Source organism: Pinus tabuliformis, chromosome 9 (assembly GCF_031772625.1).
Source record: "Pinus tabuliformis cultivar Carrire ecotype Pingquan chromosome 9, CPIR1, whole genome shotgun sequence".
Taxonomy (NCBI): domain Eukaryota; kingdom Viridiplantae; phylum Streptophyta; class Pinopsida; order Pinales; family Pinaceae; genus Pinus; species Pinus tabuliformis.
This window is the reverse complement of record NC_142307.1, coordinates 1422553327-1422580628: the sequence shown is the minus strand read 5'-3', so window position 1 is coordinate 1422580628 and position 27302 is coordinate 1422553327. Positions and strand designations below refer to the sequence as shown.

The 27302-nt window shown below is 40.2% G+C and overlaps 1 protein-coding gene across 2 annotated transcripts in view; it reads left to right on the top strand.

Annotated features, from left to right (window-relative positions):
* Window positions 1-27302, top strand: part of LOC149153873 (uncharacterized) — a 428780-nt gene that overhangs the window by 65884 nt on the left and 335594 nt on the right. The window contains exons 2-4 of one of the 2 annotated variants that reach the window (XM_089440031.1): window positions 23281-23333; window positions 23556-24022; window positions 24155-24281. In XM_089440031.1, coding sequence (XP_089296157.1) covers window positions 23769-24022; window positions 24155-24281 — 381 coding nt within the window. In that variant the 5' untranslated portion in view covers window positions 23281-23333; window positions 23556-23768. The remainder of the gene's footprint in view (window positions 1-23280; window positions 23334-23555; window positions 24023-24154; window positions 24282-27302) is intronic. The other variant, XM_089440030.1, reaches the window with a different exon arrangement.

Below are 27302 nucleotides of genomic sequence, written 5' to 3'. Positions count from 1 at the left end.
TTTGAAACATGAAGTAAATTAAAATTAAAGCGCATGAAAAATGAGTGTGATGTATGTTGTGTTAGTTTCCCAATTAGATGATATGCATGCAAAATGAAATAAACCAACAAAATCAATCCACCAAGCCTCTCCAAAAGGTTGAGAGATAGAGGTACCAATAGGTAAAACTCACACTCCCAAAATCAGAGATTTTATTAGTTGTTACAAGAAGGAAAAAACAATGAAGTGTTCTCTAAAATCCAAGGAAAGTCTTAATAATTTGGCTTCAAACCATAGACTTTTCAAAGTTGAAATTTCTACAGTTTGAGGCCCACAAAGGCTCAACACAATGCAGATTTTTTGAAGAAGGAGAAGAGAGGATAAGCCTCCTCTATGGCCACGACCAAGAGAGAGAAAGAGATGGCCAAAAGAACTCGACTTCCCTCAAGAAGAACACGGCCTTGTCCAAGAAGAACTCGGCCTAAAGGTGGAAGTAGTCACTAAATTCGAGCCCCAAGGTCTTGCATGCAAACTTGTAAGTAGTTTTTTGATGATGAATCCCACAAGTAGCTACAAGAGAACAGGTTAGAAATGGCTACAACAACACAACAAATATTAGCTTAGGAAAACTACAAAATATGTTATAAAATAATTTACAAGAGGCTATGCCAAAGAGTATGAGCAAACTCTCCTCTTTGGCTAGCCATGACTTAGCTCTTTGAAATAGCTAGATATTGATAAATGAAGTGCAATATGTAGAAGATAAAATTATTTAAGTTTCATATTTTGATGCAAGAAATAAGAGCTTTAAGAAACTTGAAAGAATCCTTGCAAGACAAAAATAAGATATAGATGAGACTTTGGAGTTCAACACATGCGAGTTCTCCTTGAACATTTTTCAAGAATGGGTTGATTCCTCCGAGAATTTCCCTCACACTTGAAAAAAGCTCTACCAAAGAATGATTCCTCTACAAAACTTCACCACAAATCATTAAATCCACATGAAATTAAATAAGTGTAGTGTAAAGAGTTCCTGGAGATACATTTGACATCCACTAGAAGATTTTTTTTCCTAAAGCAAATAAGTAATTCTTATGCTAATATGAGATAGCTGCGTACTAACATAACTTGAAACAAAGATGAAAGAAACAATGATATGAGAAAATAAATAGAAACATAACAACAAGTCATGAATTTACCACATATGGAAGGAGAAGAGCTCCATCACGATTTACCCCAAAGACTGTTGTATTATATTGCAAGTAATGAATACAATTCCACGACGTTTCCTCAAGCACAGTAATTCGTATTACATGATTCAAAATGAGAGCCAAAAACTCATATAAATAACACTATGGGAGCCAATCCCAATCAAAGATTAAATGACAAGTGTAGCAATGGTGATTGCCCCATGTGTTTCCAAACTATTGGTGTGAATTCCTTGCTGGTTGGTACGTACTCACTTGAGGATCAATGTGCTAGTTCAACTGCTGGTCAGGTGTAGACTTAACTAAAGAGTGCGGTAGATAAACTCCCTCAAAAATATGTGTTTGCTGCCACCACAGGCAGTGTATATCCTTTTCCCATGCGCAAATCTATTGAGGTTGCCATTGTCGATTTGGGGTAGCATCGAATTCTAGCCATGAAAATTGGTGGAGAGGCTAAAGCACATGAGATCTCCAAGACCTAGAAATGGTTTGGGCAGATTCTAACCTGTTTGGGAGATATTAAAATAATTAATATTTTTAATGGAGTTCCTAAGACTAAACTTAGGAAAAATAAAATATTAATGGGTATTAATATAAAACTGGGTTAGAAGGTTCCAAAAGTCATGGATCAAGCCAAATCTAATCTTAGCTGCTGATTAGGGATTTAATCTCGGCCGTTGGAGGACCAATAGGAAAAGTATAAGAAGAGGTTTGAGGGTGAGTTGGAGAACACACTTAGGGAGACCAGTTAGTTTGATTTCTGGAGCGGGGTTAACTGAGAAATTCGAACTAGTGGTCTGGAGAGCAGCCGGAGGCAATAAGTATGGAACATCGAGTTGGGAACAACACCAGGGGAACAACACAGAGGTTGGAGAGGCAGACGTAGAGGCTGCAGACTGCGCAGTCACTGGAGGCCCTGTGTGGGTGACACAGAGAAGCCCAGTGCTAACGCTGAGAGGCAGGGGTTGACATAGAGGTCATCCAGGTTGACATTGAGACTAGGGGAAGTGCTGAAGAATTTTCTCTCGTAAGCCAGTTGGGCACCCAGTTGTACTGAAGACTTGCTGAATAATAAAATCCTCCCTTGCTACACCGGTTTTCTCACATTGGGTTTTTCCAGCGACTTATTGTCCAAAATATTTGTGTCGATGTGGTAATTCTTGTGCATGTGTTTGTTTCTGTATTATGATGTGATATCTGCAACAAAATTTATTTTAATGTTTATTGAAGGGTTTTCATAAATAACTTATCGGGAAATAAGTAGATAAAATAAATCATTTGTTGCAGTGATAGAATTTTCACATGGTATCAGAGCAAGTAATCATAGACAGGAAGGGAAAATCAATTATGGGTCGAGACCATGATGCAGAGGCATCTACATCAGGAGACTCGCACGGATTTTCAGAAAATTGCACAAGAGAAAGTGATTTCGATTTCTCTATTTTGGCTTCCAGGCTGGAAGAAGAAGTGGCTTGTGTGACTTTCATAAATAACTTATTTGGGAATGTTTCTCAGATTATCGAGAGGAGAAGATGAAATTTCAGATCACCATGGTGAACAAGGCAAAATGTACTCCAGTAGGGAGGGGTACTGTAGTTTTTCAAACAAAAACGGGAGAGCGGTTCCGTGCTACCAATGTGCAGCATGTACCAGGATTGGGGATGAACTTACTTTCCGTGTCGCAACTTCAAGGCAAAGGCTATGGCGTTTTCTTCATCAAGGAGAAAGTATAAGTCAAACACCCGAGCTGGAAAAAGAAAGTGCAGATCGGGATCATAAGTAATAGGTTGTACAAATTACAACTAGAATTATCAATGGCACTAGCAGGCAGTCATGGAGACAAGGATTTGAACGAACTATGGCAGTGAAGAATGGGACATTTGCACCATGGGGCTCTGAGAATCCTCGGGAGCACTGTAACAGGAGTTCCGGATCTTAGTACGAAACGAGATGATGTATGCAGAGGATGTGCTCTTGGAAAGTATGCCAAGGCAACGTTTCCTAGCAGTAAAAACAGGGCCAAGAGTGTACTAGGATTGATACTCAGATATCTGCGGACCCATGTCCACTAAAGCTCTTAGTGGTGCCGAGTATTTCCTTACCTTCATTGATGACCACTCAAGAAAACTTGGATTTATTTTTTGAAAACCAAGGATGAGGTTTTCTGTTGATTCAAAGAGTTCAAGGCTCTAGTGGAGAATCTGAATGGGAAGAAAATAAAAGTTTTGCGCTTAGATAATGGTGGAGAGTATGTCGATAAGGACTTCATTGATTTTTTCGCTAACGAGGACATCAGAAGAGAGTGGATAGCTCTGTACAATCCGGAGCAGAATGGAGTAGCAGAAAGAAAGGAAAGGACTATTGCAGAAGCAGCTAGGGCCATGATATATGATTAGGTTATGCCAAAATTCTTGTGGGCAGAAGCATGCAACACAACAGTCTATGTTCAGAATAGAACTCCTCTTCAGGCATTGGGCAAGATTACTCTAGAGAAAGTTTTCACAGGGAAGACACCTGAAGTCAGTCATTTCAGGATATTTGAGAGCTTAGCATATTGCTGCATACCCGAGGAAAAGAGGAGGACGCTGGATCAAACTGCATACAGAATCTATCTTCCAGGGAGCAGGAAGGTAGTAGTTCGACGAGATGTGAAGTTCATGGAAGACAGGGCTTTTAGAAAATCTTGAGAAATGCCTTCCGAGGAGCAGTCAAAAGAGGAACCGTTGGTCAAACCTCTTCAACCAACGGAAGAAAAGAATTCTTCCTCAGGTTAGGAAGAATCACAGGATGAGGAGGAGCTAACAGAAGCACCTGCTGGCAGAGGAAGAATGAGTAGGGAACTTTGTCAAATTCTGCGAGATGCAAAGGAGTTCATCGGTGCGCCAAGGAACAATAAGAGGGAGCGAAAACAACCAAATAGATATCAGGAATTAGTAGCTCAGGATGGGGAGCCTGCCAGTTTTCAGGAGGCAGCTCAACATCAGGTTTGGCTGGATGCGATGGTAGAGGAGTACGACTCCATAATGGTGAATGATGCCTGGGAGGTAGTGCCAAGGCCTCAAGACAGATCGGTGGTAGGTTCGAGATGGATCTACAAGATCAAATACACTGCAGACGACAGCGTTGAGAAATACAAAGCCAGGTTTGTGGCTAAGGGGTATGCTCAGAAGGAAGGAATTGACTGCGAAGAGACCTTTGCCCCAATAGCCGAGTATACATCTATTAGAACTGTGATATCTCTTGTAGCACAGATGGGGTGGGAGTTTCATCAGATGGATGTCAAAACGACATTTCTGAACGATGTGATAAAAGAAGAGGTATACATTGAAGAACTAGAGGGTTTTGAGACACATGAGAAGAAGTCTTATGTATGTAGATTGAAGAAAGCCTTGTATGGACTGAAACAGGCACCTAGAGCGTGGTATGGGCAAATCGATGGCTACTCGCAGGAAATGGGATTTGTCAAGAGTGACGTAGATCCAAATCTCTACTATCTGGTTGTAGAGAATGAGCCTCTAATCTCAGTATTATATGTGGATGATCTCTTCTTGACAGGATCATCCAGGCTCATAGGGGACTGCAAGAAGAATCTAGTCACGGAGTTCGACATGAAGGATTTGGGACAAATGCATTATTTCTTGGGGTTGGAAGTTTGGTAGCAAAAGGGGGAGATCTTCCTTGGGCAAGGGAGATATGCTACAGAAATCCTGAAGAGATTCAGGATGGAGGACTGTATACCCATGGCTACTCCATTGATAACCAACTAGAAGAAGATTGATGGATCAGAAGACAAAGATGTTGATTCTACCTTATATAGGCAGCTCATAGGATCCCTGATGTATTTGGTCAATACCAGGCCAGACATTTGCTACGCTGTCAACACCCTTAGTCAATTCATGGTGGAGCCGAAGAGGGCGCACTGGGCAACAACCAAACATGTTCTTAGGTATTTACAAGGAACAATGGATTATGGACTCTTGTACACCAGGGGTAAGGATATCAGATAGAGTGGGTTTACTAATGTAGATTGGGTAGGAAGTTCAGTGGATAGGAAAGGTACCTCTGGGTACTATTTCAACATTGTATCAGGAATGACCTCTTGGTGCAGTAGGAAACAAAAATCTGTGGCTTTGAGCTCAATTGAGGCATAATACATGGCCGCAAGCACAACTTCGTGCGAGGCCATATGGCTCAGAAAACTGCGTGTGAACCCATTCAAAAGAAAGATGGAGGCGATCAGGATCATGTGTTATAATCAGAGTTACATCAAGCGCTCTGAGAATCCAATGTTTCACGATCGGTCAAAGCATATTGATATCTGTGTCACTTTGTCAGAGACTGTGTCCAACAAGGAGATGTACAATTGAGCTACACTCCTACAGGAGAACAAGTGGCAAACATCCTTACCAAGGACCTTGGAAGAACCAAGTTTGATTATTTCAGGGAGAATATGGGGATGATAAAGAATCCATTTCAGTAGCAGAAATGGGTATGATGTTGCAGTGCAGTAGCACGATGCAACATGATGAGGAGTTTGCAGTGCAGATGCAGTGTTGGGAAAGTGGACCACCAGCAGCACGCATGTAGAAGGAGCTGCAGTACAGATGTAGCAGTGGCAGTGATAGAGCCATGGGCAGTAGTACATGATGCATCAGTGCAGAGGATGTTGAGCAGGGAGGCTTAGCATCAGCACAGGTACCGATGCCGTATGATCAGAGTAATGTTCAGTGTGGAGTATTACTAGAGCACAGTCCTTGCTAAGAGGGAGTGTTGATTTGGGGTAGCATCAGATGTTCTCTAGCCATGAAAATTGGTGGAGAGGCTAAAACACATGAGATTTCTAAGACCCAGAAATGGTTTGGGCAGATTCTAACTGGTTTGGGAGATATTAAAATAATTAATATTTTTAATGGAGTTCCTAAGTCTAAACTGAGGAGAAATAAAATATTAATGGGTATTAATATAAAATTGGGCTAGAAAGTTCTAAAAGTAATGGATCAAGCCAAATCTAATCTTAGCCATTGATTAGAGATTTAATCTCGGCCGTTGGAGGACCAACAAGAAAAGTATAAAAAGAGGCTTGAGGGTCAGTTGGAGAACACACTGAGGGAGACCAGTCAGTTCGATTTTTGGAGCAGGGTTAGCTGAGAAATTCAAACTAGTGGTCTAAAGAGCAGCAGGAGGCAGCAAGTATGGAACAGAGAGTCAGGAACAACACCAGCGGAACAACGCAGAGGTTGGAGAGGCAGATGCAGAGGCTGCAGAGTGCGCAGTCGCTGGAGGGCCTGCGTGGGTGACGCAGAGAGGCCCAACGCTGACGTAGAGAGGTAGGGGCTAACGCAAAGGGTCTGGGAGCAACACAGAGGTCATCCAGGCTGATGCTGAGACTGGGGGAAGTGCTGAAGAATTTTCTCTCTGTTGGGTAAGTCAGTTGGGGACCCAGTTGTACTGAAGAATTGCTGAATAATAAAATCTTCCATTGCTGGACTTGTTTTCCCACATTGGGTTTTTTTCGGGGACTGATTGTCTAAAATATTTGTGTCGATGTGTTAATTCTTGTGCATGTGCTTGTTTCTGTATTATGATGTGATATCTGCAGCATAATTTATTTTAATGTTTACTGAAGGATTTTCATAAATAACTTATCGGGAAATTAGTAGGTAAAATAAATCAGTTGTTGCAGTGATAGAATTTTCACAGCCATGTGCAATTGAGTAAGTAAGAAGGGGAGACACACTCTCAATGAATCTTCAACAAAGAACCATGCTTTCTCACCTCTAACAAACTGCTGTTCATACTCTCTATAGACTGCTATGTGACTCTGTGGAAGGTGACAAGTCTGATTTTTATTTAATTGCCTAGCACTATTTAGTGGGGGACAAAGTCTGACACGTGTCAGTGATGTCTGCTAAACTTTGCGTACATTCCTAACTGCTGGTTGAGTGGAGTTTTTATTGGGTAGCATATAATAGGAATCTCAAATATCCACCACATACCTTTAACAAATCCTTTCCAAATCTGCATATATACCTTTGACAGGTGCGTTAAAAATTTGACTGGGCAACGTGTAATCTGATTTGGCATATGCGTATTTATTGTTGGCTGAGTTATGCGTATACAATGAAGTGAGGTGGGGTCCACTCCCCACTCACTCACTTTTCCTTTGCACTTGATTTCCAACGTATGATTGCACTTTATTTCTAATGTATTGAATTGAGACTTTAGCCATATGTGACATTTCATAAACTCTACGTGATGCCTTTGACCAGTTTTTGACCTGCTTTGACTTTGAGTTGTGGTTCATGTGGTGGGCCCCACATGGTGGCCACAACATCTTTGACCTTCATTTGAATTTGCCTTGTCAAAATTTGACTTATTTTGACTTTGGAAAAATTTCTAAATTTTTCTAATTGTTCATTTTTCCTCATTTTTGCCACTGACATTAGAAAAATCGTCTTTTGAGGGACTATAAGTCATTTTTTGACCGTCAAAGTGGGTATTGGAATAATGTCGGATCTCTGATGATGAATTTCGAGTAGTCACACGCCCTAGATATTTCCCAAGGCTACTTATTAAAATCATTACATAGAAAATATTAAAAAATATCGTTTTGCGAGAAATTTTTAATTATTAAAAAATCCTACTTAGACCTTGTTAAGTTATGGTATGTTCTATGCTTATAACAGTTTACTTCTTTTTCTTATTATATTCCACTGATTAGCAATCACATGTACATAAAGTAAAGTGCAGATAGAACATTAAACGATCGACAGAAAACAAGCCAAGACAAGAGACACAAGATGTGACGGCTAGCCAGGGACAAACCCCACAATGTGTGGGGAAACCCTTTGATCAAATCTTCTTTTATCTTCAATAATTCAGCAGAGAGAAATAGTACAATAAATCTGATTCATATCAGCAGTAGCAAACCCTAGATCAGCACCATCAGCATTAGCGGCTTCATTATCAAACTAGAGCAGACGATATCTCACAAATCGACCATCGGATTGACTTCATTCCACCACCAAAAGTTTCGGCTTCCAGAGGAGGTTCAGATGAACCTATAGCGCAGTTCCAAAGAGAAGATCTTCTAGGCCATGCAAGTCAATCTTTACTTCTGCAGTTGCAGCTTCAAATTCAACAGCTTCCGGCTTCACATGTGTGAGAGAGAGAGACCCATTTCAGCGCAGTAGAGAAGAGACTCATATCTGCGCAGTAGAGAGAGAGAGATGTGATGAGATGAGTAAGTCTAAAATGAGAAACATCAGGTTTCTTACCGGTGAATTTTTCTTCAGGAGTCTTGGAACCCAATGCTTGATGAGGGCATCGATTTTGTACATATACGGCAATGTTTGCAGCTTCAGGCCATAGAAACTTAGGAAGACTTTGATCATATAGCATGGCCCGGACAACTTCCATAATTGTGCGGTGCTTCCTTTCTGCCACACCATTTTGTTCAGGAGTATATGGTGTAGTAGTCTCCCTCTTGATGCCAGCCTCTTTACAAAAATCATGGAACTCATTAGATTCATATTCAGTCCCATTGTCAGTTCTTAAGATCTTGATCTTCTTTTCGGTTTGATTCTCGATTAGGGCTTTGAAGTGTCGGAACCAAGGGAACACTTCATCCTTCTTTTTCAAGAAGTATATCCAGGTCTTTCGAGAATGGTCATCTGTAAAAGTGAGATAATATGAGTATCCTCCCAAGGAGTTCACAGGCATCATACCTGATATGTCTGAGTGAACTAGTTGTAATATATCGGAGGTCTTGCTTTGACTTGAAGGGAATGGTCCCCTTTTGAGCTTTCCTTCGGCACATCCCGGACATACACCTTCTTTTTCTACTTGGAATTCAGGCATCCCTGTTACCATCTGTCTTACATCGGGTAGAGCTTTGTAATGAAGGTGGGCAAACCTCCGATGCCAAAGTTCGGACTGAAGCGTTGTGTCACAAGACATGACACCTAGCGGACTTCCACCGACTTGATATAAAGAATCAACTCGAAACCCAAGAGTGAAAGCATCTTTAACATTATTTTTCCATATGCGTACCTTACCATCGTTGAAGGTTACCTTATAGCCTTTGTCTTCCATTGCCGAGATGGATACCAGGTTCTTTTTGAGATCAGGTACATATAATACATCTTGTAAGTGAATCATATTACCTTGATTTAGTTTAAGAGAAACATTGCCTAAACCTTTCACTGGGTATTTCATGTCATCTCCAAGGACAATTTCCAGGTTAGTTTCTTTCTCTACCAGATTATAGAGTACTTCTTTGTAACCAGTGAAGTGTCTTGAGGCACCACTATCAATGAGCCAAATTCCCATTGAGTCCGAAGGAGCGGAGGTAGATAGAGCAGCTGGTAGATAATATTCAGCCTTCTTATCGTCAACAGTGTTAGATTCATACCTGGAATTTCTAGCCTTCTTGAATGGTTGCCCTCTTCCTTGATTTCCCGCATTCCTTTTTCCTTTGTTGTTGAATTTTCCATTCCTTCGATTACCATGAGAGGGATTTTGATCATCGTCACGGTGAGAGTCCTTTCTATCAGGGCATTCCATTGCATAGTGACCTACTTTATTGCAAATGAAACATCGTCCTTTTCTTCCACCCTTAAATCCAGCCTTTCTTTTCGATTTAGACCCAGAATTATTTCTTTTCTTAGCATGAGAAGAAAAAGCAGCAGGAGGACCTTTAGGCAAGGGCATTTCCTACTCTTCTACCCTTGTTTGTTCTTGAATGCATCTAGCCGTTAATTCCTCGAAACTAGGAATTACATTATTGTTCAGAAGAGTAGTCCTGAACACATACCATTCAGATGGTAATCCTCCGAGAGTTGTGAGTGCCATTTCTCTGTCAGTAATGGTTTCCCCAATAGATAGGAGATCGTTCTTGATCTTGGTGATTCTTAAGAAGTATGCTTGCATACTTTCATCTTTACCCTTCTTGATTTCCCTCAACTTATTTCTAAGAAACAAAACTTGATTTGCATCATTAACTTTAAATAAACTCACCAGTTTGTCGTAGATTTCCTTGGAGGTGTCTAAATCAGAGATGTAGGCCACCAAGCGCTTGTCGATAGAGTCCCGGATGATCTTCTTTGTTTTGACTATTCCATTTTTCCATTTGTTCCAGGCAGCAGCAGATGCATTTGATGAAGGCTCAACAATATTGTCTCTTACATGGTCCAACACTCCTTGATCTTTAAGGGTTAGATCGATAGACATCTTCCGTCCGTGATAGTCAGCTTTCTCACGGAGCTTGTCTTCGGTAGGAAAGAGTGTTGTGGACCCCATAGTTCTTTTAGGATAGCCTTGCCAATCTTCTCTTCAATGATTGCTCTTGCTCTTGCTCGGGCTTTGTCTTCACCTCAGCTCTGATACCATGTTAAGTTATGGTATGTTCTATGCTTATAACAGTTTACTTCTTTTTCTTATTATATTCCACCGATTAGCAATCACATGTACATAAAGTAAAGTGAAGATAGAACATTAAACGATCAACAGAAAACAAGCCAAGACAAGAGACACAAGATGTGGCGGCTAGCCAGGGACAAACCCCACAATGTGTGGGGAAACCCTTTGATCAAATCTTCTTTTATCTTCAATAATTCAGCAGAGAGAAATAGTACAATAAATCTGATTCATATCAGCAGTAGCAAACCCTAGATCAGCAGCATCAGCATTAGCGGCTTCATTATCAAACTAGGGCAGACGATATCTCACAAACCGACCGTCGGATTGACTTCATTCCACCACCAAAAGTTTCGGCTTCCAGAGGAGGTTCAGATGAACCTACAGCGCAGTTCCAAAGAGGAGATCTTCTAGGCCATGCAAGTCAATCTTTACTTCTGCAGTTGCAGCTTCAAATTCAACAGCTTCTGGCTTCATATGTGTGAGAAAGAGAGACCCATTTCAGCGCAGTAGAGAAGAGACTCATATCTGCGCAGTAGAGAGAGAGAGATGTGATGAGATGACTGAGTCTAAATGAGGAAAAGTCCTCTTATATTTATACACAACGTTGGTGGGTGAATAGATGCAACTTTTTGGGCTTCTGAGCCTACATGAGTTGTAGGTCGGCTTGATAATAATTCCATAATCAAAATAAATTCATATCTCCATGAATACTTATCGGAATTGGATGATATTTATATCAATCCTACACCTCTCGACGAGAGGAATCTAATAAAAATATTATTAGCCATGAATAAGATGACCCACATGAAGTTTTGCCCTGGTTGCCAATTTTAACAGACCTAGCCAAATTCCACAATTTTTTTTGTGTGATCTAATATAGTAATATACGTAGACTCTAGACACTAAGATGTGTTAAGAGCTCAACCTTCAAACCGTCACCCCGACTTTGGGTTTAAAAGTGAGTGAAAAACCTAGAAAATTTTCCCCATTAAAAAAGAAGGTATAATTAACCATATAAAAACATCACTCCAAGGTATACTTGTTTGCTGATCGAGTCCCAACCTCCTAGGCCTGTTATAGCCTCAAAACTCATCATTACTAGTATCACTTATTACAATTCCCAGCAAGGTGTGGAATCTGGGTACAAGAAAGATGATGAGAAATAGAAGTAGAGTTTAAAAACTCTATTGACTGATGATATCTGATGGTACAAGTGTCATTTGGTACATCCTTGGGCATGGAGTTTTCATATAATCATCAGGTGCCACTCCAGTGGTCAACAACGCTTTTCATTGTTAAAAGGAAAATGAAAAGAGTTATTTTTGTCATATTAGTTGCATGATAGGTGTGTTTAGGTGACATTAAGTTTTGAGCCTTGAAATCAAAACATAATTCAAGATAAACTCTAAAATTCACTCAATTAACCTAAGGAGCATTTGAAACTTAACAACACACAGAGGTCTAGGATAGAGATGTGTTTCGACGTCTTCAAACATAGGAGATGTCGTTATTTGTTAGCGTTACATTCACGGGATGATATCCCGTTCCATGTACATCAGGTATATCAAATCGTTCTCCACATACCTTCAGGTATATCAGATGACGCTCCACGTAATCTGGGTATATCAGAACACTCTCATCGAATGATTACGCAGTAGACATCACTAATACGAACTGCGCTTCCACGTACCTCTAGGTATATTTTGGAAGTCCACCATAGGATGCAAGCCAACCTTAGGAATCTGAATCGGCCACTTTGTCACTCATGATACACAAAACACAACATTCAGGGAGATTACCTGCACATACTTAAATCCTTGGTTTACCAAGGTGGTATATTACAGTTCATAGTGGCTTGGTAATCCTTATCTGTCTAGTTACCGTTTTTTTATTTTGTGTCTTTAATTTCTAAAATCAATTAATTGACCACGAAACAACATTCTCACCGTGGAACAACTCCTGAGTGGATCTTAGGTTGAGACTAATGGCGACGGTTCTTGAGTCTACCAATCAAGGAAACCTCTCAGACGAGAATCTTGGTCCTTTTCCTTCTTTTGGAAATATTGGTGCTCCTTATATGGCAACATTGTCCCTTCCCGGATTTACCATTGGTTTGCCAGTTTGGTTGTTTTCGACCCCTATGGTTTCGAATGTCCAAACTGCTCCTCAACCATGTTCTCCTCCACCTGAACAACATCAACCTCAAGTTGATCCTCAAGTTGACCCTTTGCCTTCTTCCCCTGTTCTCTTTTCTTCCTTTTCTTCTTCCTTGCCTGGTGAAAGTATTGGAGCTAGTAACCATGAGGCTAAGAGGAAGAAGAAAAGGAAGAAGACGAGGAAGCAAAATAAGCAGGGGGAAAACCAAGCAAACATTGCTATTAATGCAATTGATGTTGAGAAACCTTCCAACAAGCCCTGTAAAGGCAAATTCCCTTGTATGCTTTGTAAGGGTGATCACTTTCTAAGAGATTGTCTTGGTATTACGCAGGTGTTAGAAGTGCACTTGTCGTCAACCTCTGGAGATCATTGTGGTGACCAATCTTCGGCTAGTGATAATAAGGTCCACGGAAAAATGTGTAAAGTTAAGTTTCCCTGTAGGTTGTGTGAAGGGAATCATTCTATTCACCTTTGTCCTTATATGGATGAAGCCTCAAAAGTGTTGGAAAACCTTACAGCTTCTTAGCCTCATCTTTCGGCTGGTTATCGAAATCTTTCTCCCAATCCTCCACTAGTTGATGAAGTGATTGATCAGAATCTGAATCCAATCAATCCCACTCTCTCTAAACGTGAATCCCATGAGTCCATTCCCGACCAAACATTAGTTGAGAAAATGGTTGACTCGATTCCACCTTTCGTTGATCGTACTTTTCCCATAGAGAGTGAGTCTCATACTGCTCAGGTTCTTCTCGTTTCTTCACGTTCCAATGAACTAGGGGCAATCCTCCTGTTTTAACGACACAAGGGGACAATTCTCCTATTCCCACGACACAGGGGGTAAATCCTCCTGTTCCCACAACACAAGGGAGCAGTTATCCCATTCCCATAGCACAAGGGGGTAGTTCTTCCGTTCCCACGACACCCCTTCCAAGTAGTATGGTCACTTCCTTTGATTGAAGTCAACTGGCAGGATATCGTCTTCCTCCTTACATGCCCTTCCATATCATAGTACAAGCTTATAATATGGGCGTACTTGGCACAACCATAGATGAAGGCGCCTCTATTAGTATTCTATCCTCAACTGCTTGGCAAGATTTCGGTTCTCTGCAGCTTGTGCCCGTTACCCAAAATTTGTTGGCCTTTAACAGAGGAACCAGTCAATCGCCCATTACCCAGAATCTGTTGGCCTTTAACAGAGGAACCAGTCAATCGTTAGGGATCCTTCCTCAGCTGCTTGTTACTTTGGGAGGAAAGATTGTCTATATCAATGTGATGGTAGTCCAAGGCCCTTTGGATTTTAATTTATTCCTTGTGTGTGACCATGTTTATGGCATGGGAGCTCTTGTCTCTTCACTCTTTCGAATGATGTGTTTCCCGCATGAAGGAAGAATCGTGACCATTAGCCAACTTTCGTTCATTGGTCCTAATTTGACTCCTAATCAACCAACTTCCCTAAATGGTCCTTATGTACAAGCAATATCTCCTTCGCCACAGGTTAATTATGTGGCAACCTGTTCCATGTTGACGTCCACTCATGATCTAGTAGGTGATGTAGTGCATCATGTACTGGGAGCGCTGGCGCCTGATCTTTCCCTTGGATCCTTTGATCCATTCTCGAGTGTTGTTCTACTATCTGATGAGAACCTCTTGGAACCCATGGCATTTTGGGGGCCATGATCAAGGTATCTGGAGCAAAGTTCATTTTCTTGTGTCAAGCTTGTTAAAAAATGAAATAAGGTGTCCGAGCAGAGTTCCTTTTCTTGTGTCATGCTTGTTAAAAAATGAAACAAGGTCCCTTGAGCATAGTTCTTTTGCTGGGTCAAGCTCATTAAAAAATGAAACAAATCTCCCTTCAAGTCGAGTCTTTCACGTGATTTCGTAAATGAACCTTCATTCCATCCACTTGTTAGTAACCAGTAGTCTACTTAGGTGAATGAAATGAAGCTTGGGGGGCATGCACTCATAATTGTGTTATTATGCTGGGGGCATGAAAACCAATTTCAAGCATAGTTTTTCTCCGTTTCAAGCTTGTGTAAAGATGAAACGAATTTCAAGCATAGTTTCTTATGTTTCAAGCCTATTCTCATCCTATTTCTTGTGATTGCCATTTTTTATCAACTATTTTTGCCAGATGAAACTTGGTTTTCTCATTCCATTGTCACCATCTGCTTGGACAATCATACGTTTTCACTCGGTTTTTTACTCTTTCTTGGGGAACAACTACGTTAGTGGTCTTATTAGCCAACCTCTTGACTTTTGCGTGTTTTGAGCAGTTCCATCATGACCAGAATCAGTTGTTATCTTTTTATACCACTCGTTCGTCCAAGTGAAGTCCTCTTTCAGCTCTTTTCAGACTCCCTAAACATGAAAATATTGTCGAGCACTTGTCTTTTCGAACTCGTTAAAGTAAATGAAAAGACGTCTACTCAATATATGTTTAACCATTTTCCATACTGGGCTAGATTATTTACGAAAAAGGAATACCTTATTCGAACATGGCTAAGAGGTTCTCTTGAGTATCATTTTTTGCTTTTTCGGACTCGAGACAATTTCACAAAGAGGAACCTTTGGAGTTTTCTTTTTCACCTCTTTTTCAAACTCTTTAAACATGAAAAAAGAAGTCGAGTTACACCTTCACTGGACTCGTAAAAACGTCAAACATTGATGGACTCATCGAACATGATGGGACCGAACCACTCATTCTCAGGGTTCGTTAAAAATACTCAGAAGGATTCATTAAAGGATGAACTTACAGATCAAACATGTGTTATCCTCAAACTTGTAAAAAATAAAGAGGTATAGACCATAAATGGTCAGGGAAATTGGGAAAACAGGGTACTTGACCTATTAATGGCAGCGAGTCGCTCTTGAACATGACACTCTTTCACTTCATCTCCATGACTGTTGGGTTGGGAAATCTTCTTGCCTCTTTGGTTAATCACACCATATCAAAAGCCTCCATAATTGGTTTTGAGTCAATGCTGCCAACTCCATAAAGTGTATCCAGTATGTTCAAGAGAAGTCCCTCAGTTGATATCTGCTACAATACTCCTAAGCCTTCGTTTCATGTCTGCCATTTTTGAACCAACTCCACATCAACAACATTCTATCTCAAATCTTGATACCCATTTTGTGTCATTGATGGGGGATACATCAAGGCCCTCATGCGACGGGTCGCTTCTTGTTGACATCAGAACATTATCCAAGAAGTTAACTTAGAAACTCATTGTATGTGGTGTTTGATTTTAGGTCATCCATTCACACCACATATATTGTACTGCAGTACCTTGAGAGCCATTATCATTATCAGTGGTTTCTCTTGCATCTGTTAACGAATTACATTATTGGCTGGTAATTAAATGGTTTCTACCATGTTTGACTTCAGCTTATTTAATCACATGGTTAGACTCGTATATCGAGTGAACGAGGTAGAAGACCCTGAATCTAGTTTCATCCATTCAGGTTGTGTTTTTAGGATTCATACCAGATCATAAAGTATGATGGCTATGATCATTCCAAAGGTCATCTAGGCATGGGTCCACACTTTGTCTTCAGTGGACAAGACTTTTTGATCATTGTACATATAATTTTGGCTTATATGCTGAGTATGGGTATGCCTCCCTCAATAATGATATCATGATGTAATATGTATTGTAACAGATGATGATCTCGACCTTGCTACTTGTGCTCCAGACTTATCTCATGGCAAATCACTTTAGTCCTCAATTGTAATTTCTGACTTTGTACTTTGGGGCAATTTGTTATAGACCATTTTGTCGCACTTGTCGCACATAAGTGTCGCACTTTCACTATTCTGTCGCACTTGGGTTACTTGGCATACTTGAGTTATACTGTTATGCTGGACCTAATGGCCTATAAATTGGGTTAATCATCATCCTTTATCAGCTTGCAATCATCCCCCACAAAGCTTTAATCATTCTCTTTTTGGCAGTACAAGACAAATTGGAAACTGAGGTCAAAATCCTTGATTCTAGGGCCAGCATAGGTACCATCACTGTGTCCTTGTGCCGCAGAGCAGCTGCAGAACTGAGCAAAAGCACTGCCAACATAGTCTTCTAGTTATTATAGGTACTCTGGTTCTGGATTTTCGGGAAACGAGATATTTTATCTCAAAGATTCCACTTCTAGAATCTTTTGAAGAAGTTTCAACCATTTACTATAAAAAATGACCTCGAACTCCTATGATCATGGGATTACCTTCATCTCTTAAGTTGATTTCCCACCTTTCATGGATCTCAAGCCTAGATTGGTAAAACCCAAAACTACCATTTCATCTTATAAATTTACCCTCTTCTAAGAGCTCAAGGTTGGCTTTAGAGGACCTTACTTGCATCCTTATTGTTGATTTGGGGTAGGATTGGATGTGCTCTAGGCCTCAAATTTTGCAGGGAGGCTTGCGCACATGTATTCCAAAGAACCCAGAAAGTGTTTTGGGAAATTCCACCTAGAGAAAATTTTATTAAAATAATTAATAATTTTTAATGGGACCCTAAGTCTAAACTTAAGAAATTAAAAATATTAAGGGGTATTAATCTAATTGTGGGTGTAACTTCTAGAAGAAGACAAGGATCAAGCTAAAATGATCTTAGCCATTGATTAGCTTTTAATATGGGCTGTTGAATGTCAACGAGAAGATTACTAAAAGGAGCTTGAGGGTCATTTGGAAAACACACAAAGAGATCGAATTTCTGAAGTGAGAAGTTCTTAGGAGGAAGTTCTGATCGAGGAGATTTTTTGCAGTTGAGGGGTAGGGATAGCATCCGGAGAGAGAGAGATTTTCTCAGCTGGAGAATCATCAACACAGAGAGGCAGAGAGTGATCCAGCAGCTCTTACGCAGAGGCTGACGTAGGGCCACGCAGAGGCAGCGCAGAGGGTGAGAGAGAGTCCGATATTTTGCTGGGGAGAGTCAATTTTAGAAGTCAGGATGTGAGACCAGGAGGCTGAGAGCAAAGACTTCAGGCAACAAATTGGGTGACTCAGTGCCTAGAGAGGTTGACGCATGGTCTGCGTGAGGATTGTGCAGAGGCAACGTAGGTACTGCCAGAGGAACTTCATCCAGTGTCCAGATCAACCAGGATTTTCTCAGTGATTGTGTGAGGTAATATCACAAATCTTTCTGCCAGGGTTTCTCTCTGTAACTGAATAACTCGAGAGGTATTCAGAGATGTATTCAGAATTTGCTACTGCTTAATAATAACAAACCCTCATATTTGCTGCACCGGTTTTCCCGCTTTGGGTTTTTTCGAGGACTTTGGTCCAAAAATAACAGTGTCTATTGTGTTGTATTTTCTTTCTTGCGCAGTCTCTCGTTTTCGCATAATATTTAATTAAGTGAAGGCTGGAGTGTATGGATTACGATATTTGCTGTAGGAAACTGTAAGTAATTTGGAATTTAGCAAATAGGAGTAATATCATCAGTTGCTGCTGTAGGAATTCTTGTTGAGGAATTTTCACATGGTATCAGAGCTGCAGGTGGAACAAGAAGAGCAGTGCCAGAGAACCCATCGCTGCGCAAAAAATGGAAATCGAAAAGCTGCAGGAGGCAGCAGTTCGAAGCCCCAGAGGGTTTGTGCAGTTCTTAGTAGGAGGGCTAAAATTTCGAGCTAGTCTCTCTCTCAGTGAGTTGACGGAGAGAAGGGCTTCTAGATTGAAGTTTTGCCGGGGCAAAGGGAGCAACGCTAAAGCCTCTGCGTGAGGAGAGCTGGTGGGACGCATATTTTTTTGTAGGCAGTTTACTAGGCAAAAAATCGTCAGAAGAAAGACGAGAAGCACGACTGAGGGAATTTCTTCTTCAGAGAATTTGTAGCCAAGGAATTCGAATTCTCTAGAGCTAAGCAGCAGCAAGGGGCAACAATTTTACCAGCTCCAGCAGGGAGTGCGTAGGATTGCCCAACAACAACAACGCATAAGAGAGATGAGATTTTCAACATTTTTGGCAGGTATGGCAACCAGTGGCTTGAGGGATCAGGACAGGTTGGACGGATCATCCAACTACGTCATCTGGAAGTCTAGAATGCCATTCCTTCTAGATGAGCATGCCCTGAAGACATATGGCAACAGCGTGGTGGCTATCCCTGTAGATGCAGATCCATTGAAGAAGTACTGATCAGAAATGGCGAAGACGAAGAGGATGATCCTTGATGGAGTAAAGGATCACGTGGTGTGTCATGTTGCTAGTAGAGGGACTGCTAAGGAGATGTGGGACGCCTTGGTTACATTATATCAATGATCTTCCGAGTAGCGGAAGATGTACTGGGAGCAAAAGCTAAGATCTGCTCAGATGCAGAAGGAGGAGCGTGTGGATCCATTCCTCACAAAGCTCAAGGAAACCCATGATGAATTGTCTGTTGCGGGGCATACACCTCAGGATTCAGAGTTGGTTAGACTGGCCCTCAATTCTGTCTCAGATGAGTAACAAGTCTTTGTCTAGAGTATCCTGGGCAGAGCAGCAGTGCCGGATTGGGATGAAATGTGGGCAGCTCTAAAACAAGAGGAGCCGAGGAGAGACTTAGTCAAGGTCAAACTTGACGGAAGCAGCAGCAATGGGCGAAGTCCAAGGAGCAGGAGGATAATGCAACCCTTGCATCGAAGGTAAACAAGAGCAGCGTAGACATAAGAAGGACATCTCGAAGATCAAGTGTTTCAGGTGTGGTGAGATGGGTCACTACGCTACTCAGTGTCCTCTCAAGAAGAAGGACAAGGATGAGAAACACAATTCGAAGGTTGTGCCCACAAAGATTGAAGAGGAAGAGTTCGCCATGATAACTGAGATACCTCCAGGAGGGAGGTGGGCTGAATTGGAGCTGTAGTTCGAATGAGCTACAGATGAGCAGGATCCTTGAGGAGTCCACCTCTCGGATCAATACCTTGCTACGAGAGCCCAAATTAGGAGTAGCAGGATGGACTAGTGTTGGATGGTGCTGGGGAGTGTCAGAGAGACAGTTGCAGTGGCTAGGAGCGCCAGAGTCCGAGCAACACATAGTAGAGTTGGCAACGATGCAGATGGCACAGAGCAGAGGTTAGCAACAACAAAGTATATTCAGAGGGTCAGTGCAGCGACTAGCAGCAGTCAGGCTTCAACATTCACGTGGTATCATATTGAACACAATTAGTTCAGTAATTTTGGATTTTTTTTTGTTGCTGATGGAGCAGTAGCAACAGTTTGCAGTGCAGTAGCAGTTGGCAGTGGTAGTGCTAGCAACAACACAGATGCAACACTTGAGAGGGAGCTGTAGTACAGATGCAGTGTTGGCAGTGGCAGTGTCAGCAGCAGTACAGTTACAACAGTAGCGCAGTAGTTGGTGGACAACATGTCAGACATCAACAACGCAGAGGACGATGCTTCAGAGTTAGAGCAGTATGCAACAACATATATTGCTAGAGCACATTCCTTGCTAAGAGGGAGTGTTGATTTGGGGTAGCATCGGATGTGCTCTAGGCCTCAAATTTTGCAAGGAGGCTTGGGTACATGTATTCCAAAGAACCCAGAAAGCATTTTGGAAAATTCCACCTAGAGACAATTTTATTAAAATAATTAATATTTTTAATGGGACCCTAAGTCTAAACTTAGGAAATTAAAAATATTAATGGGTATTAATCTAATTGTGGGTATAACTTCTAGAAGAAGACAAGGATCAAGCTAAAATGATCTTAGCCATTGATTAGCTTTTAGTCTGGGCCATTGAATGTCAACAAGAAGATTATTTAAGGGAGCTTGAGGGTCATTTGGAAAATACATCGAGAGATCAAGAGATCGAATTTATGAAGTGAGAAGTTCTCAGGAGAAAGTTCTCATCGAGGAGATTTCTTGTAGTTGAGGGGCAGGGATAGCATCCGGAGAGAGATTTTCTCAGCTGGAGAATCATCATTAGAGAGAGGCAGAGATTGATCTAGCAGCTCTCACGCAAAGGCTAACGCAGGGCCACGCAGAAGGTGAGCAAGAGTCCGAGAGTTTGCTGGGGAGAGTCAATTTTAGAAGTCAAGAGCCGGGGTGTGAGACCAGGAGGCTGAGAGCAGAGACTTCGGGCAGCAAATCGATCAGCCAACTGGGTGACGTAATTCCTAGAGAGGTTGACGCAAGGACTGCGCAGAGGCAGCATAGGGCCTGCGAGAGGCACTTCATCCAGTGTCCGGATCAATCGGAATTTTTTCAATGATTGTGTGAGGTAATCTCACAAATCTTTTTTCCAGGATTTCTCTCTGTAACTGAATAACCCAAGAGGTATTCAGAGATGTATTCAGAATTTGCTATTGCTTAATAACAATAAACCCTTAGATCTGCTGCACTGGTTTTCCTGCATTGGGTTTTTCTGGGGACTTTTGTCAAAAAATAACGGTGTCTATTGTGTTGTATTTTCTTTCTTGCTCAGTCTCCTGTTTCCGCATAATATTTAATTAAGTGAAGGCTGCAGTGAATGTATTACAATATTTGCCGTAGGAAACTGCAAGTAATTTGGAATTAAACAAATAGGAGTAATATCATCAGTTGCTGTAGTAGGAATTCCTGTTGAGGAATTTTCACACTTACGCTGCTGGTTTGAACTTAAAGACATATCACTTATGCTCTTTGGGTGGAGGATTGGAGAATACCTTGAGACAAAGAAAGGAGTGCATTAGCTTGGGGAGACATCTACAAGTCATTGATCACTGGATTGTAACTTCTCCTAATCCATTTAATGCAAAGTTCTCTTGTTTCCTTATACATTCGTACCATATATGATTACAATTGTATTTCAATATTTATGATTTGTTGAATGGAGAAATTAGCATAGGTCTACTTGTTTGTGTAGTGTTTGCTTGTGTTGCAGGTGTAGATCGAAGCACTTGGAGCGGGAGCAAAAGAGTTCAAGCAAGGAGAAAGAGACTTCAAAATCCAAGTAAGTCCTCCTTCATGTTAATTTCTCTAAAGGAATACAAGTGTGCTTTGCCCCCTTGTTACTAGGCTAGCCACTAGGTCTAGGGTGTTTTCCTCTGTCCACAGAGGATAATTTTCCATATAACAGTGAGAGTAAAACACTTGAGAAGTGATAGCATTTTGCCTTCAGTTTTTTATGCTGTGTATCTGATATCTTAAGACTTTGTATTAACAATAAAATAAATATGAAAATTTTCTGGCGGCTAACTCTTTATCGTGGATGAACTTGATGATTTGATGTGGAGATTTTAGTGATGAGCTTTGTGTAACACTTGCCCCATCAATTTCTTCACTTCTGATTCCATGCCATTGGATAAAGTGTACCAGTCCAAAAATACATAAAAAATAATAATTTACTTAGCTGACTTTTGAGTATTTCACTTGCATATCCGCAACTATTCTTGTAGATTGAGTTGGTTTGTTGCATATTTACAAGTGGCAAAGGATGATTTAATATTATTGCATGTAAATCTGATCTATACATACTGTTCTCAAGTGTTTAGTGGCACAAATCTACGAAATTTCAGAGATTTTAGCCAGTATATTTTGCAGATCTCAAGTATTTTGAAGGGTATAGTTGAAGATTTAAACTTCAGATCACTAGAATCTAGCCCCCTGAGGTGAGCAAGTGCTGCTAGCCCAAAGCAAGAGGGGCTGTTTGAGGTAACATTGACAATTTCCCAAATGTTCATTCTATTCCCCTGGGATGAAATTCCTCAAGGGTAGTTTCAATTGAAGACAAGCCACATGAGCATTTTCATGAGATGACAAGGAAATATTTGGGTTGTTCATATCAGCACAATGTTTTTCAAACACTCACTATCATTTTATCAACATTAGGTTCCTCATTTGCATTTTGCTCTATATTTTTCTATTTCATTGCAACCAATGATTCTGTCATTTTGGCCATTAGGCTTGTATCTACCCGAGTCTTGGAATATAACTTTAGTACAAAAGGCTTCTACGTGAGTTTTGGCATAGTGATTTTAGTACAAATGCTACTACTAGAGTCTTGGCATGCATTTTTCAGTGCAAAACACTGGACCAGTATTTTAGCCTACTCAACCCAAAGTTTTTGTTGCGACTTTGCTCGTCACTCTTATCATCTTTGCCAGCTGTGTCACTAGCTAGAAATGGACAATGAAAATGATGTTGATGATTCAAGCCTGCTAGTTCTAGGCAGGAAGTATGAACTCTTGAGTATGACTGCTTTCCTGAATAGTTTATTGGCCTTAGAATAAGCTTATTAGCTTTATTATTTCATCTTGGTGAATTGTATGTCTTATTTCCAAGGTTAATTATTTGAATCTTTAGGCGATTCACATTTATTCAGCTGGGCATGATCCTATGATATGTAAGACTTTAAAAACTACATGAAATATTGGCTGGCTTGTTAATGAATAAAGTTACAAAATAATATTCCAAAGTTTGTCTTTTTTGATCATCGGAAGTTTTAAACATGTTTCTTGTGTTTTCAATATATAAATTTAGTTTTGTCATATTGGTTTGCTTAAAATAGAAATTTAATATATAAATTTAATTTTGTCATATTGGTTTGCTTAAAATATAATTTAATCTAGGCTTGAAAGAAGAGTCCCTAGCACATCCTTTCTTAGATGCACCAAAACCTTTTGTAAGTTGCCTCTTACTTCTCTTCAATCATATCTGTAACGTTGATGTGCAAATTGGCTATTTCCTTTTGTAAACATATTTTTGGTTCATGTTCCACCTCATGTACTTTCAAAGTTTGTTTATGGTTGGCATAATTCTTTTTTCCTTTCCTGTCTTATCTTATCATTTCATTTTCTCATTATCCATCCTAATATCTCACTTCTGGGTCTCATTTGTGATGAAGGTGTGAACAAGGTTCCTGGGATTGCTGTTCTGTGTTGAGCTGGTTCATGGAAACACTATAATTTATCCTAGAGTTCACTGCCATTGGCTAGAAATGAGTTTTAATAGTTACTGTTTTTTGTAACATCGGTGAATGCTTCATGTTTCCATTTTTTCATCTGAATGTCTGCTTCAGATGATTAGGTTTCTTTCAGTATTCTGAAGGTGTGAAGGCATGATGAATAGTGTTTGTTATCGTCTGCCTGTCTCGGTTTCTTCAACCTGTTATTGTCGTACTCCATCCCGCATATATGATGGCAGGAAGTCATATTGCTTTGTTCCTCACAGATTTGCAAGTTCTACTCCAGTGTTAGGTTGTCACTTTTTTCCCACCAAATTCATCTCTGCTACTACGGCATGGTTGTCACGGCTACGCAAATTTAAAGTGTGTGCTAGTGGAAGCAAGCATTATCTTCCTCCTCTGTTCAGGTGAGTTAAAAGGAAAGTCAATGCATTTGCACTAGTAATTTTTTTATGTTACAAGACAAGTAAAACATTAACATTAGCAATCAATGTTGTGATGTGTAAAATATTGTTGATTAAAAATCTAATGTTATGCAGTGTAGCACCAATGATGGACTGGACTGATATTCATTATAGGACCCTGGCACGTCTCATCTCTCATCATGCCTGGCTTTATACTGAAATGGTTGTGGCAGAGACTATTGTTCACCAACAGCACAACTTGGTATTGGAAATGACACTTTTTTGTTATCTATTCTGCCTGAAAATGTATATTTTCCAAAATAGCTCTCCAAAAATAAAACAATATAACATAAAGCTGTGGATCCTAAATTTCATGTTAGTTCTTTTGCTTAAAGTAACAAGTACTCAACTTATACTCTCCCTTGGTGAAAAATGTTATTGCAATTTATTGAAATCACATGCAAGATTGTAAATATTTCCACATCACCCCTACAATTAATGGAAGAGGGTTAGAATAATATCAACACTCAAATATATATGTGGTTATTGTTGATGTTTGTAGCTCGGGTAGGTACTTCTGCACAGGCCTAAGTGTCTAAGCATGTAGAAGTCACCCAATATCTCCTTAAATACTTGCTCTAGCGTGAGCAAGTTGTTTTTGTAACTTAGCGTAACTTAGGAAAAACACATTATTATTATGTTGGCTTATTGAGCTAAAGTAAACTTAGGAAAAGTGAAGTAAATTACTCTAGTGAATATGTTTTAATCTCAGCCCTTGATCTCAAGTGAGGCGAGATCTAATCTCAACCATCAATCACTTTGGCGATTAGGGTTAGGGATTTAGTTCAATGTAAAGTTATAAAAGCAAGACTAGGGAGAAAGAGAAGACACCATACACAACACAATATTGAGAGAGGCTTTTTAGTGAATGTGTCGGGTTCGAGGAAGGGGGCAACAAGGAGATCCAAATCATCCAAGGAGGGCTAGATCAACTGGATCAGATTTTGTTGAAATTTTGATGTTCTATGCTATAACAATTACTTATTACAAAACTTCTTTAAGCTGCAATATTAGTTAATCAATTGTAGGTAGAACATAAACCAAATGCACAATAGAAGACAACCAAGAATAGAATGAAACGCGAAGAATTTAGGTCCAATGACTAGGGAAAAACCCAACCAGATTCTTCTTCTATTAGATATCAATTGTTCAGCAGAGATACAAAGTACAATGAGAGATCAAGAGAATGAGTAAGTTCACTCAAATTTGAAGAAGTTGTAATATGAACATCACTTGTAGCAACAACTGATACGAACAGTGAATCAACCTTCAAGTTGCTCTTACTCTCCAAGTCTCTCTCTCTCACAATCTTCTTCAAGTCTCTTCAACTCTCTCTCTCAAGTTTGAATCTTTCTTTCACAATGCACAAGTAGTGAGGGAGAAGATATAATGCACAACCAAGACTGATCTCTGCTTGGGGGGATTGTTAGTTTTTGTAGCATCGGATGGTGTTTTAGTCTCAAGACTTTGTGGAGAGGCTAAAACACATGAATTCTCCAAAACCTAGAAATCGTTTATGGAAATTCCACCTAGAGATGACTAAATTAAATTAATTGACCATAATTAACAATTTCATAAGTTTTAGGAAAAATGGTTAATTAATAGTATTAATTGAGAAATGTGAGAATTTTGTAGAAACTCACATGGATCGACTTGGAGATGATCTCAGCCGTCGTTAAGCTTTAATCTTGGCCGTTGGAGTCCCAACAGGGGATTATAAGAAGAAGTCGATGGGTATATGGAGGACACACCAGTGCGGATACTTAGTTGCTTAGGAAGTTTGATTTCCCAGTGGCAGGTGATTCAGTAGTGGAGATCAAGTCAGTGAGTGAGTAGCAGGTGGCAGGAGAGGTCAATAGATTCCAGAGGAAGGATTTTCAGTTCCAGAGAGTAGATTATAGAGAGTTAGAGATAACCACAGAGAGGTTGCGCAGGGGCAACTCAAAACCCTGTAAGAGGTAGTTCGATTTGCAGATTCAGGAATTCGTTTCAAAGTTTCAGAGGAAAGAAAAATTCGCAGAGGATGGGAGAAACATTTCCTGAGTCAGTGGTAGGTTGAAGAGGCAACTCAAAGTGAGATCTAGGCAACACGAATTTGTGCCTGCATAGAGCTTGTGTAGAGGGTGATACATGGCATTTCGTGGAGGGGTTTCAGAGGCCAGTTTCAGTGCCAGATTGCTTGGGTGAGGAAAATTTCCTCACAATATTTTTGCCAGTATTTTCTCTGTAGGATTGCCATTTCTCAATGTCTAGATCAGTGTTGCGGGGGAGCGCCCCCCTGATCCCAATCCACGCTCCGGGCGGGAGCAGGTCGGGAGCGTGCTCCCTAAAAAAGAATGCTCCCTGCCTTTTCAAGAGCGTTTAGCCTTTTTGCAATTTTTTTTTGTAGTAATGTTCCAAATGCATTTTTTTTCAAAGAAACAAATAAGTTTTGAGTGGGGCAACTTAATGATCAAGCCTATGGCCCTAGTATTGATATGCGATTCATGGTACTGTTAAATTCTTAGAGTAAAATTGACATTCTCCTTGATCTTTATTTTCATCCTTTTACTTAAATTTTTAACATTACCATGAAATGGCTCTGGATGTTTGAGAGTGGTTCCGACCTCATTGGATTTCATATGGAGAAAGTAGAATTTTAGATTTCATTCAAAATCTAGCAGACTTATTAGTTTTTCATGATTTCAGGATTGCAATGTTTCCATTCAATTTTGTCATGTATTAGGGTATGGAACTCGTATTTAATCAAGAGCGCCAATCCCTCTATGTACCTTGATGTTAGTGACATTGGTTGTCGAACTCCTCTATCATGACCCTCCTAAAAATGTACGCATCACTCAAACAAAATCTTGACTTGACATGTTATGCTTTTTCTATCTTATGTTAATGCTTAGAGGGTGATATTAATGACAAAGATCCCTATACAGATACAGAGGTAATGACAAAGATACCTCTGGATATTAATGCTTATAGGGTGATATTAATGACAAAGATCTTGATTTTCCAACAAGACTAAAAAACTAGACATTTCTCGTGGTGGCAAGAGTCCCAAGCATAAGGAATAGATAATAGATTTACTTGTCTTTTCTAGTTTCTAGTAGTTTTTATAACTATTAACTCTTTCATATTTATTATGATATTTTTTGAAACAATATATGACAATTTAAGTTTGAAGTTGGCAATTATAACTCATTAGTAATGAATTATGAATACGATGCTTCAT